The sequence below is a fragment of the Branchiostoma belcheri genome, unplaced genomic scaffold, assembly GCF_001625305.1.
Source record: "Branchiostoma belcheri isolate BF01 breed outbred unplaced genomic scaffold, Haploidv18h27 scaffold52, whole genome shotgun sequence".
NCBI classification, from domain to species: Eukaryota; Metazoa; Chordata; class Leptocardii; order Amphioxiformes; family Branchiostomatidae; genus Branchiostoma; species Branchiostoma belcheri.
In genome coordinates, this window is record NW_017804154.1 from 2,198,177 (window position 1) to 2,210,783 (window position 12,607).

General features: G+C 44.7%; 2 protein-coding genes across 6 annotated transcripts in view; one reads left to right on the forward strand and one right to left on the reverse strand.

Moving 5' to 3' along the window:
* On the forward strand, positions 1–7,163 carry LOC109480733. Of its 3 annotated transcripts, none has more exons than XM_019783003.1 (9): positions 1–103; positions 810–1,057; positions 1,349–1,538; positions 3,632–3,803; positions 4,256–4,433; positions 4,788–4,984; positions 5,313–5,472; positions 5,792–5,937; positions 6,241–7,163. In XM_019783003.1, exons 2-9 carry the CDS (start codon positions 941–943, stop codon positions 6,329–6,331), a joined length of 1,251 nt encoding a protein of 416 aa, XP_019638562.1. In that variant the 5' UTR covers positions 1–103; positions 810–940; the 3' UTR covers positions 6,332–7,163. The 3 variants fall into 3 exon arrangements, with proteins under 3 accessions (XP_019638562.1, XP_019638563.1, XP_019638561.1); XM_019783004.1 differs by having other exon boundaries at positions 930–1,057; XM_019783002.1 differs by lacking the exon at positions 1–103 and having other exon boundaries at positions 181–1,057.
* LOC109480732 (leucine-rich repeat-containing protein 49-like) overlaps positions 6,896–12,607 on the reverse strand; it is a 21,958-nt gene continuing 16,246 nt past the window's right edge. For 2 of the 3 annotated variants that reach the window (XM_019782999.1, XM_019783000.1), the window contains 8 exons: positions 12,101–12,205; positions 10,977–11,158; positions 10,597–10,731; positions 10,082–10,301; positions 9,602–9,787; positions 9,123–9,232; positions 8,606–8,744; positions 6,896–8,205 (listed from right to left, as the gene is read on the reverse strand). In XM_019782999.1, coding sequence (XP_019638558.1) covers positions 7,996–8,205; positions 8,606–8,744; positions 9,123–9,232; positions 9,602–9,787; positions 10,082–10,301; positions 10,597–10,731; positions 10,977–11,158; positions 12,101–12,205 — 1,287 coding nt within the window. In that variant the 3' untranslated portion in view covers positions 6,896–7,995. The remainder of the gene's footprint in view (positions 8,206–8,605; positions 8,745–9,122; positions 9,233–9,601; positions 9,788–10,081; positions 10,302–10,596; positions 10,732–10,976; positions 11,159–12,100; positions 12,206–12,607) is intronic. The other variant, XM_019783001.1, reaches the window with a different exon arrangement.

A 12,607-nucleotide genomic window follows, 5' to 3' on the forward strand; every position in this document is an offset into this window, starting at 1 on the left:
GTAACCTGGCTGGTGACACCAGGGCACGTGATGATTGTGTGACTGTAATTAGTCTCAAACAACATTTGCTTCACAGCACAACAGTCAAGCTTTGGCAATACAGGTGGGTTCACTTAATTCCAATTGTAGAATGGCTGCAAACACACACACGATAGGAAAGTATGTTTATTGTGCACATTATACCGTGGTTGAAATGATCAACAAAGAAAGTAAAACTCCCCAATCCATTCAGGGTCAATAGTTCTCAAATATTGAAGTTGACGGTTACCTAACTTGTCAACATGCGAGGTCAAGCGTGTTGTGTGTCTGACAAGGCAGTTTGTCAGAACTAAAAACAGGGGGAGGTCCCCTCATGATCAGTGTCGACATGTCCACCACCACTCATGCTGATTTCAATTTAACACGACACCATGCCATTCTGTGAAACCCCTAAAGGTTGTGTGAAATTTCCTCATTCCACCCTGTAAATTCTTTTGAACTATGATGTCATTCTGCAACCGCGTTATATGTTGAACCCATGAATGTCACGAGACCGTTAACGTTGCTACTTCGCAAAAATTGTTGTTGTTACATCATACCCGTAGGACGACTTACTATTGCGCAACTGATTCAATACATTGCTATAGCGATACGCGCAGCCGGCCGGTAGATGCGGAAGTAGCCTATTCAGTGTTTCGTACTTCAACAGTAAAGACTTGGTAGGTACGGACGTTAACCTAGGGCCTGGTCACATTTGTCTCCGGACAGTACTAGTCTTGCAGAATTTAGCTGTCTTTAATATAGATTCTTGTCGGTGGGTTCTGTCACAGCCAGCTTGAAAATAATACAACATCAAAATCGAAGGACGCGCCAACGTTGCAGCTGGACAGGAAAACGTCTAGACCTACTACTACTCCCATCGCTTGCATGGTCGTCTTTTTTTCTACAAGGTCGCCGCACAATGGAGAGAACCACCCAGACCCCCCGACAGCAGCGCAGGTTGACGCTATGTTTCGGCTGGGAAGTTTCTGTCACAGTAGCCAACGTCATCTTTGCCTTCCTTAATGTAGCTGGGCAGGTATGGTCAGCTTTTCCTTCTCGGTCTAGTCTACTATAAAGGGCCATTTGTTTACACTGTGTAAATCAAAGAAATAGATGAACCACGTGCGTGTGCACATCATGAAGCGTGTGCGAACAATGTCATTTTCTGACAGCGATGTCATTGAAAAGAATAACGTTATAGTTGCCAGGTGAATGAAACACACAGTAGAGGTACAACAGACTGGTTAACGTTTAATCGAAAGTGTGGTATCTTTCGTATGGTATCTTAGCTACCCATCTGAAAACGTATCGCACCCCCCCTCCCCAGGTGACACAGAACATCTCCCTGCCCCTGTGGATAGACGCCGCCACCCCAGGCGGGCCCAACACCACGGCAAACGGCACGGCGCAAAACGACACGTCGGCACCTCACATCGTCCCCTACTTTGTCTTCTCCTTCGCCAGCTTCTCCTTTGTCGTTATCTTCGGCACGTGTCTAGCAGGAGCTTTCCTCCTGGGTAAGTGGCTTTCCCATTTCCCAGGGAACATTAAGTTTGAAGGGCCAGAAGACAACAAGAAAGACAACAAGAAGCCATAGGCGACAATTCTCCGTGAAGTTTTATATATTTCAACAAAATCCCAAGCGTCAACGCCAGACCTACTGTGCAGACATTATAATTAGGCAACGGTTAATACCACGCTCGTCCCCAGCGCCCGTGGAGAAGCCATAGGTTATAGATCGTGGCTTAGCCCAGGCTATGGAAAATAAACTTTCTTTAATGCAAATCTGTCGTTTTTGTTTTCTTTGCGCTATCTAAAGGGTTAGGATAACCTACTCTACTCTGGCGGTATTGTCGTGCGCGCTCGCTAGTACGTAACGTTACACGGCGGCCATCTGAATACATGTACACTGCATTCTTTCTACTATCGGGACCTAAAACAAGACGCAAGATTCCTATTTTGGGGTATAAAATGCTGTCACAATGGTAATATATACCAAATGAAACGGACCTTTACAAAGTACCTCATTTGGTGACGCTATGAGGGTGCACCGTTATCCCTCTACATTTGCCCAGAAGGGAGTTAGTTGCGGAAGGAACTTAGCCACGGAGGGAGTTTTGGCATTCTCCGCCCGCGCCACAAACTCTCGTCCCCAGGACAGTTCACTCTGCTACCCAGCATGCTTTGCGCAAAATGCGTTCTCGGCCCCAGGACACAAATACACGCTAATGCTTCCGCACTGTGTTGCTCTGGGGACCGCCGCGCGCCCAGATGTGGATTTAATTATAGCGCGCTAGCGGACGCTGCGGAGGAGCGTGGGTTAATACAATGAGGGCGCGTCACAAGCATAAAACATACAAAGAGCTAAATCCATTACTGCTCCCAGGGCGTGTAAAGATACTGTGCTTCAAGTTCTAACTTCATTTTAATTACACACACACAATCATTGCATTCACATAAAGATCGGACTATCATGGTCGTGTCTAGTAACAAAGACAGCCCCACCGTCTTACGGTGCCTGTACCTAATTAAGCGCGCCTGGAACAAGCCAAATTCCAGCAACAGTGGCGGTAAGCACCGCGAGTGTTACTACCGCCGGCCAGATAACCAGGATATCTGCTTACAGTACCTCTGCTACCAGACAACTGCCTAAACCTACGGTCTATTCCACAGGATTGTAAAAGTAGGGATGTTTCGAAAATAACCATTTACTCCAATATCAAAACAGCTACGGTAAAAATAAAAAGACGTGCATCATCCCGGACATAATGCAACACCACATGCGAAATTACACAGATATGCGACGTACGGCAGAATGCGTTTTGGCTGCGAACATCTTCCAAAAAACTTGGCATCTCTTAACCATGGGCAAAAACATCTGGAACCACTTATAAAAACCACCCCGTATCTGCATGAACTTTTACCTCCCCCCCGCTATTCCAAACAACGCGTTTTTCTGGACCGTTCCAATTCGCCTCGTAATTGTAGGGGTGCGTCTGCGATATTACATTGACCGCGAAAGCAGCAACGGCAAAAATACACATTCGTGCATCAACACGGGCATGCCCGCAGACGGCGTATAAAATTGCGTGCCGATTACACGAAGAGAACCCAGTGTTTTGACTGCGAACATGAAAAATCAGCCGATTACAACACTCCGTCCGGAGGTCCTGACCTCCTTCACGGAGTAACAAGGAAGGCCCTAATTCGTTCCCTCCACACGTGCACGCAGTTTCACTTTTCGGGGGTTAGTATTGTAATCACGTACTAGTAGGCACAGGAAATGGTCTGTGAATGCTCTTCTGTCCCAGGCGCGTTATCATGTTATTGGAATTGTTCCATGCAATGCCCTGTGCCGGCATATATATGTACACAATACTGCAAATTGTTTACATGACTGTATTTTAACGAGCTTACCGACCGTGAGAGCAATAACTAGCTAGACCCAGTGTGGTATGAATATTTAATGTAATTTGGATTCAGAGTTTGATAGCATCGTCCCCGTGTTAAACTTCCCCGTAGTAGACAAAATAACAAGAGGCAGGTGCGGAAAGGAAATAGTATGTAAATTAAGAATCAACATGAGGTATGATGAGTTTTCCCACCATAGGACACATCACAGAGACGGACCTGAAGTTCCCCCACACCCTGCTGTTCCTAGTGGGGCTGTTCGACGCCTTGAACGGAGTGTTGGTAGTGAACGCGTCCAGCGGCACCAGGACGGCTCCGTACCTACAGGCCATCCTCGGCAACTTCACCATCCCCATCACAATATTGCTCAGGTAAGGATAGTGCACCATGCTACTCTTCAAGCAGAGGTTTGGGTTTTGGCTTATTTTGGGCGTGTTTTTAGACTTGTTTTATCGAAAAAAGATTCCAGTGCAAAAAAGAAGCCCCGATAAAAAAAAGCCTAAAAACACATTCACATTGACAACAAGAAGTCGGCGATTTTAGGCTTACGGGAAGTATGCAAACCTGGGCTTAATTCCTGAAACATGTCCCCCATGTCGACTTGCTGCATGCTCCCAGCCAGATTCTGAGACCTTTGACCTCCTGCCATTCTGCCCGTCAATCTTCCCTCGCCCACGTACTGTCAACCTACTCTGTTCGGATGAACAGATACGCAAACCCACAGTCTATCCACCTAAAAACAATAGTTCCGTACCCAGAAGTAAAAGTGGTAACAAGCACAGAAGTATGTGTTCAACTTTCTACGTTCTCCTCGCTTTCATAGACTCCTGATTCTGCGGAAGAAGCCCACAGCGCGGAAGTTCACCTGCTCCATGCTGGTCCTGGTGTCCCTCTTCATCTGCCTCCTACCGAAGATGATCCCGGCCCTGGGCGCCGACACGGCACCGGGAGCCAAAGGGGCCGCCGGCGCGCTGTGGCCGCTCTGCTTCATGATCGGCTTCGTAAGTACAGGCGGCGTCTTTTCAATCTGTCTGCGATTAGAGACTTTCCCTACATGTAGCTTGGTCCAACACTGAACAGAGACGGGGGGCGACACAGGTTATCTGACACGTTTTACCCTCTGCTGCAATCACGTGTTTCCGACATCACGTCCCGGAAGCTGCCGGTCCATTCCGTGAACAAGGCTGACGGAGGTACTTTGGGTAAATCCCAATTTACTTAGTGTTAGACAGAGCGTTTAGCCTTTTGTCATAGCTTGGTTATGTTCATCTATTCTGCCATGTTGACTTTTCACTGCAGTAAATCATGACAATGCCCTGTGATCAATGGTCGTTATTAAATTGCCATCACCTCAGGTGCCGGCGGCTGTGATGAACGTGATTGAGGAGAAGGTGATGAAGATGACGCCGGGAGCACGCCGGGAGCAGATCAGCCTCATCTGGTTCCTCTTCTGGGAGTCCGTGTACCAGTTCTTGTGCGCAGCCGCGCTCTTCTGGACCGACATCATCCCCGGATTCGGTAACAGCGCAGACATCCACGACTTCGGGGAAAAGTGAGGAAATTTCCTCTTCGTACCATCAGGAACATAAGACCGCAATTTCAGCTGCATTCCAGTTGACCCTGCCTTGCGCTATCCCCCTCACTACACTCAATCTCTGTGTCTTTTCAGTCACTGATTACAGTTATAATTAACGTTCTTGTCCACTTGTGTTGCCTTTGACCTGTCTCTTTTTCTTCTTCAGAATTTCTGTACTAATGTACATAAGGAAATTCTTACTAGAGAGATCACCAGTATAATGATAATGACTTGTCAAGTTGATCATTGTATTCCGCGAAGTTTTCATGTGATCATGTTATAAATTTCTCCCACACACATACAGCGTTGCTTTTGGGTTTCTCTGCTTCTTCGGAGGGCGGGGCTGCACCAGTCAACCCGGCTCCAGAGGAACCCTCTTCATCCTGGGGTACGCCGTCAGCTACATCGGCGGGGGACTGTTACTGCGGCACGCGGAGGGCGCCACGCTGCTCGCCCTGGTCACGGTAAGGCTTCCCGCACTTGTACGCGTCCTACTTCGTTATGGTACTGAGTCAACTAATCTTCAAGCAGATTTAAGAATATGGCTCATTTTCAGTGTTTTTGCCTGTTTTGTAACATTTAGTACCCTTTTCTAGTTTTGCACCTATTTACGATTAATGCATGGCTGGGTGACTTTTCCATGTCCAATACTACGAGAGTAATAAATGTTATCAAATGTGTTTGTGAATGATCAGAACTGATAATGATGAAAGATAAAGGCACACAGGCTAACAATGTCTGCAATTAAAAGAAAATGTCCGTCGTTCTCCTACTCCACTGCAGTCCCTTGTGACACCGCTAGGGTTCCTCTTCTGGACCCTGTTTGAAGAGGACCCGTTCCACTTCCACTTCAACACCGGCAACGCCACCTGGTTCTCTCTAGGCGGACTGGTCCTTATGGTCCCCGCCATCTTCTTCTACAACACAGGGTAGGTCATGGCAAGGAGGTTAAATACAAGTTAACCTCCTTGGTCATGGTCATATCGTATGGAAAAATACCGTTTTAGAATGAGACAAATTCCTCGTTTTTTTTTAATTAGACAGGAAAAGTTACACTGAAAGTTAATCTGAAAGGTAGAGTGAAGTGACGAAGAAGTTCCCTTACCCTCACGATCATAACGTTTGGGAAATGGGGACATTCAGTACAGCGTATAGATAAAGGATGTCCCTCTAGTGGGCCTGAAAACTCCACCCAGATTCTGAGCATTCACGGATTTATTTTATCTCCACAGACCATCAGAACGCTCCATCGATGTCAGCACACAGAAGACGGACCCAGAGAGGGCACCTCTTATCTCCTCACATGTCCAATATACTACTTAACCTAGAGGGGAGAAAAGAAAGTTGCACTCATAGCCTTCATTCTAAAAAGTCTTCAATGCGCCACGATAGCATATATCAGTATCCATATTGAAAATCCACCTCGGTAGGCAAGAACACATAAAGTTCAAGTGCGGGTATTCCATTCTGTGAGCAAGTCATGATACCTTGATGGGATCTAAATCGGTCAGCACAGGAGTGCCACCTCGCAGGTTGCTGTAAAACTACAGGGGCGATTCCCGATGACGTGATCAGCACCAAGGACATAACCCATGTCTATTCTTCGTGGATATCTATGTTGCCTTATACAAATTATAACACTATTAACAGTAGCTACATTTACATACATTAGTTTGCTCGCGGCTAACAATATTGCATTACTTTAAGGCTGGGAGTGAAAGAAAAATATTTGACCCCAACCCATCATGCACAGCTTCTCGAGTTGTACATATACACTGCCCACTGCAGCTTTCAGGAAAAGACCAGGTAAACCATTTTTAAACTTCACCTTTGTTTTTTAAACAGGTACTCACATACTAAATACCAAAAAATGAAGCCTCTTATTTAAAATCTTCAAATTTTATTACACCAGATGTGACGCATGACCCATGCTAGGCATGCTGTGAAAATAACTTTGTACGTTTCCAACACTCTTACTGTAAAACAATGTCATCTCCATCAGAACTTTCAAAGAAAGTGTAAACAACAAAACAAAATATTGATATGATAGCAAAGAACACTGTGTACTTGAATGAATGTAACATCAAAAATTAATATTGCTGACATATCAATTCTGACCAGTATTTCCTTGAATACTTTCATGTTGGTACTGAATTTAAGATACCATGTTCTAGCTTTTCAAAAAAAACTTCAGGTTTCATGTTACATGTGATTTCAATAATTCTCTGTAATATCATTGAAATCAGGTGGGAAAGTACTGTTTTCTTCATAACATTTTACAAGGTCCTCACTGCACATCACATATCTTCTATCATATATTATAATCATTATAATATGTACAAGTTCCACCATATAGTAGCAGCAATTGTCATTTTTCAAAGATATTAAAGATCATATTGTGAATCTGTAGTTTATCATAAGTGCAAAATGCACACACTATGAAGGAGGTTTAAAAACATCCTCAACTATATACTAAATACCTTACTGTTAATCCCTGAATAGTGCAGTGGTCAAAGAGCTAGTTCACCTAGTTATCTAGAAATGTAGCTACGTTACAAGTGGTTCTATCAGCACTGAATGGAGTAGAATGACTTAAAGACTTGCATAGTTGCATTTAATGACCACTGTGCCCCCATTGCAACATGGGGGTCTGATCAAGGTAGTTCAACTTAACTACAATGTTTGTAAAAGAGACAAGATTTGCATTAGCACAGTTTTATACCTTCCAACTAAAACTCTTTTTAAATCTGAAAGTACCTTCCCACAAAACCCGTGTCTCTGACATCTTCTCCCCGTCGTACTCCAAAACTGGCTTCAAAACAAACGAAATTCAAGACAACCATGTTGAAGATACTTTTAGCTTGATATGTTGGTACAATGCAAAGGTAGCAGTACATGTACATTCATGAGTCCAGATGTAAAACGTTGGCCTTTAGTCGGAGGAGATCTGAGCAGCAGTGTAAGTTGCAGATGTGTCCGTTCTACTCTCAACTTTGTTTCTTCCCCTCAAAGTCTTCCATGAGTTCTCTCATGTAGGTGTGTGAGTCTCTCATGTCATGGATGAACTTGTGCACCATCTCCCTGAACAGGTACTGCCACACCTGCTGTACTGCCTGCTGCTTCTTGTTCCCGATGGTGGCTTCCTTCGTCAGCTCCTTGATGTATGCATGGGAGAACTTGGTCCTGGCTGTCTGTTCCTACATGACAGGATAGACACAGGTTTCATTGTAAAAGTGCACAAATAAAGAAACCAATCCCTTATTTTATTCAGCAGAATAAGATATACAGCACTCCTTACTGAGACAAAACCATATCACAAGTAGCATGAAACACACACATGACCCTGTTTTGGAAGTTACATATATGTTTTACATAGTGACCTTTGCATTAACCAATATCTTTACCAGTTACAGTGAAATGTGGTATAATCACTCAAGGGACCATGTCATAGTACCTTGGTGGCCACTATAGACATGTTTTCTATTGCTTGTGCCACTCCAGGGAAAATAAGGAAGCACAAAATGACCAAGTGGTCCTGATGTATAGTTGGTCACTTGTACAGGTTTGACTGTACATGTAAGGACACCAGAGTCTGACCTTGAGTTTGTCCTTGGCCAGGTCCTCACACATGTACTGCAGTCCCGCTCGCCCCACCGACTCCGACGCTCGCTCGCTCTTCCCGTCCTCACCTTCCGACTTCCGGAACCGTTCGTTCACCATGCCAAGCTTCTTTCTCCTACAAAACAGCACCTCACAATAAAACTATCATACTAACTGTAATATAAATCTAGTCAAAATGTGACATGATATGAGGCTGACTTTGACTGAAGTGAATCCATATGCACAATGTTGCTACATCCATTGAAATGAGTGGAAATAACCTTGGTGCACAGTTTCCACACACGTCTGCAATCATCCCAATACATTATAAAATGCAACATTATAGAAAGACAACAACCCAAAAGCCCAAGTTGGGCACGTCGAGGGCATGTGACAGAAAGGAAGGAGGTGGCTGGTACACACTAGAGGCTGCCATGTCCTTTACCCTCATCAAACTGAGGATGGGGCTGGGTAAGGAAAGGTGAGGGTGAATAAATGTAGACGTGTGACAGACCTTGTTTCTCCCAGGAGAGTGAGAAGTCTGGACTGTGGAAGCTGGGAGGTGGTGATGTGAGACAGGGTTCCAAACATCTTCTCTGCATTCACCATGTCTGCAGCAGTCACCTGGGACAGGGGAAGTGTGTAATATTATAATTTTAATCTTCAAACCATAGTCTAACACCAGGATTACAGAATGGTCAGAATATTGTCTGTCATGTGCGCCTGGATGCCGGCCCACCCAACGGTTGCCACCCTCTTGGGGTGGGGGTCATTAATCCCCGACAGCAAGAGCTTGTGTAAACACAGGCTACAAAACTGCCAAATGACAGTGTCAGACAGGCTACATCACTGCTACATGTACACACTATCCTTGACATCAGCTGTCCCTGTTTCACACACTGTGCAAAACACTAGACATTCTGGATTCAAAAGACAACAGCACAATACACAGTTGACACAGAAGTAACACTCCTGAGGAGACCGTGTGCTTACCTCCGTGTCGTTGATTTTCCTGAGAGAGAAGTGTGCCAGACGGAACAGCACGTACGGCTTCCAGAGGGTGAACTGAGTCACGGGGTTCCCCTCCGGCACGACAGACAGGTTGTCAAGGCGACGCAGCGATGCCAGGGTGTTGAACTGCTGCAGGTTCCTGATGTTTGTCTCATTGAATATCAATGTCTGGAGAGGGAGATGGCAGAACAGTTTGCAAGGTTCAACTGAAAAAAAACAACTGAGCAAGAAGTCAGTCATTGTATATCTCAAGAAACTCATTGAATCTGAAACTGGTTTACAAGGACCTGAACGTCCATCTGCAATGACTGACAAGTAGTACTGTAAACAGAACTTCACTTGTTACACCTCATGATGAGGATGACTGAAGAAGAAGAAGCTTAATATATATAGTGAATTACTATTGATAGGTCAATCTTATCTATAGTATTGTATATATCAGACCAGATGAGAAGCTCCCACCTGCACATTAGGAAACCTGTTGCGGATCTTGTGTAGCTGCCTAGAGATGTAGTCAAAGTCGATGAAGTGGAAGGAGACAGAGGTGACGGAGCCGGCGGCCTGGATGCCCCAGTTCCTGTCCAGGGAGTCGAGCGCCCCTGCCCCGTACAGGTGCAGCACCTCCCCCTCCAGCTCAGCCAAGTGGGACTGGCCGATGTCGTTAGAAATACTGTCTGGACTTCTGTGGGGACAGCAGTTAACAACAGTACATCAGTAAATGTTCAAATTCGAATCTCGCAGTACTTTTTTAAGGGATTGATTGCAGCCTAACTTCAATAACTACAATGATGCAACAGTATATAGTAGAGTGGACTCATTCCTCCCCCTAATTGACATCTCGCAAATGCAGTCGTTCCTCAGTAAGAGCCGCATAGGTCCTGTTTAGAACTTTACTTCAGCCTGTCACATAATAATGCAACAGGTTACCACTAATCAGTAGTCTTTTGTAAGCTTCTGACTATGTTTGTTTCCCTCACCTTGGTCTGTCAGTAGACCTGACAGATGTCTGTGACTCACTCCTGAAGGAGGACTGGGATGTTGCCCTTTCACCTCTGCCCTCTGCCCCTTCTCCTGGAACCCAAGCATCCCCAGATAAGCTATCCTGACTGCTTCTGTAACAAAGAACGGAAAGTCAGTTCTTCTGTTTTTTGCAGGAAATGATCACAGTCCTCATTAAAAACGATGGAGAAAAAAAATGATTTCAAAACAGTAACAAGCATTTAACGTTACCAGTTCTAGAAAGGGCTACATTGTTCCAATTTTGGAGTATATATATTATATATATATTATGTGTTGATTTTATCTGCCATGATGGAAAGATCTCAAAAACAGTTTGACATCCAAGTAAGCCCCTCACTTTGAGGACGTGTCCTGCCAGTTTGGAGGTAGGTTCCTGTTCTCCTCGTCCTCAGGTTGGCTGCCTCTCTTCCTGGCCACATCCTTCTGTGACGGTTGGAAGCGGCCAATCTTGGACAGGGTGGCAGACTGATGTGCCTCCCAGTTCCTGGCTGCATTGTTGATGGCAAGTCTTCTTTTCTCCTGGAACACAACATCACCGATCTGTCAGTACCGAGCTGACACTTCTCAGCAGAATGTTGTGAAAAATACGGACCTTTTCACGATTCTGCCACCTCTTTGATGCTGAGTTCATGTTATGCTGAACTTTCCAGTTTTAGGAGGGGACTTGAATGAATGAATGTGAGGGGTTGGTATAAAACCTGGATGTATTGTTAGTAGGGAGCAACAGTCTCTCCAGCCTGGGTCTGATCTACGCTTAGTTCACTCCACTTGGGGAAGATAAATAATCTACAGTCTGAGAATAGTCTAATGTTCAAACCTGCACTGTTCTACTGACCACACCAAAAGCGAGTTTTCCTGGGTTAATTTTCCTACTCTGCTACATGTAGTTGGGATGTAGTTGGGTAGGGCAGAAGAAACCCTGGGAGCTGTGTGTCTTGGGCAGAACCATGGAAAGGTGAAGACAACCAACGCCATGGGAACATCCACAGCCTTATGTCCGTTGTGGCTCACTGATGCCTGTTTTTTTTCTCCAAAAAAGCAGTTTTTTCCTTGATGTGTGGGCAAGTTATTTGATTGGATACCATTACAAAAATGAATTCCTGCTTGAATTAACATGAAGGATCAAAACACATAATTCTGTTTTGAGCAGGGATCAGGTGAAATAGAGTCATTTATAACAAAAAACAATTTGACACCTTGCAAAAATATTTGTGCCTAATTTGGGCTTCAATTTCCAACAGCAGATGGAACTGTTTGCTGAGCACTGTTTTCACTGCAATGATGTATCAAAAACATGCTGATTTTTGGAACCTGGCCACAGATCTGTTTGAGTGACTCATTTCCAAGATTAAAGGTAAATGTAAGTGTTTTGTACTGGTAACAGCAGACAGACAGACATCAGTGAACCACAAGTATGTGTGAGTAAGTCTGTGGCATCATGGCTGGCACACACGGTCTTACAGGAGGCTGGTTGTCTGGGTGGAACCGTGAAGATTTTGACAAGGCAGGCAATTGTGTCATCTGCCATTGTCTAGCAGCATTGCGGATAGCCAACTTTCTATTCTCCTGAAAGGAGGAAAGATCATGATCATTATACAGTACAGAACAGTGGACAGGACAGCTTACCATAAGAACAGGCTATCTTTCCTCCCACTATATGGTGGCTAACATCAACAAACAGATCAGATGATCACTACTGAAGATACAAGGAAGTGTTGTTGATTAAATGTAGATATTTGACAGACAGACAAGATATACTCTATCTGCATTACAATGATCAGAACCTTCATTTGAGACTGTGAATGTCCATAACAGTGTAAGGGAATCATGAATACAGGAATATATTGTACCTATGCATGTGTAAGAAAAACTGGTGCAAGAAGGCCAAGAGAAAAGACAGCAGTAACTGTATCTTTTTCAAGCTTCCCATGCTGTGTCATACTTACCTTTTATGTCCAGTTACAGGAC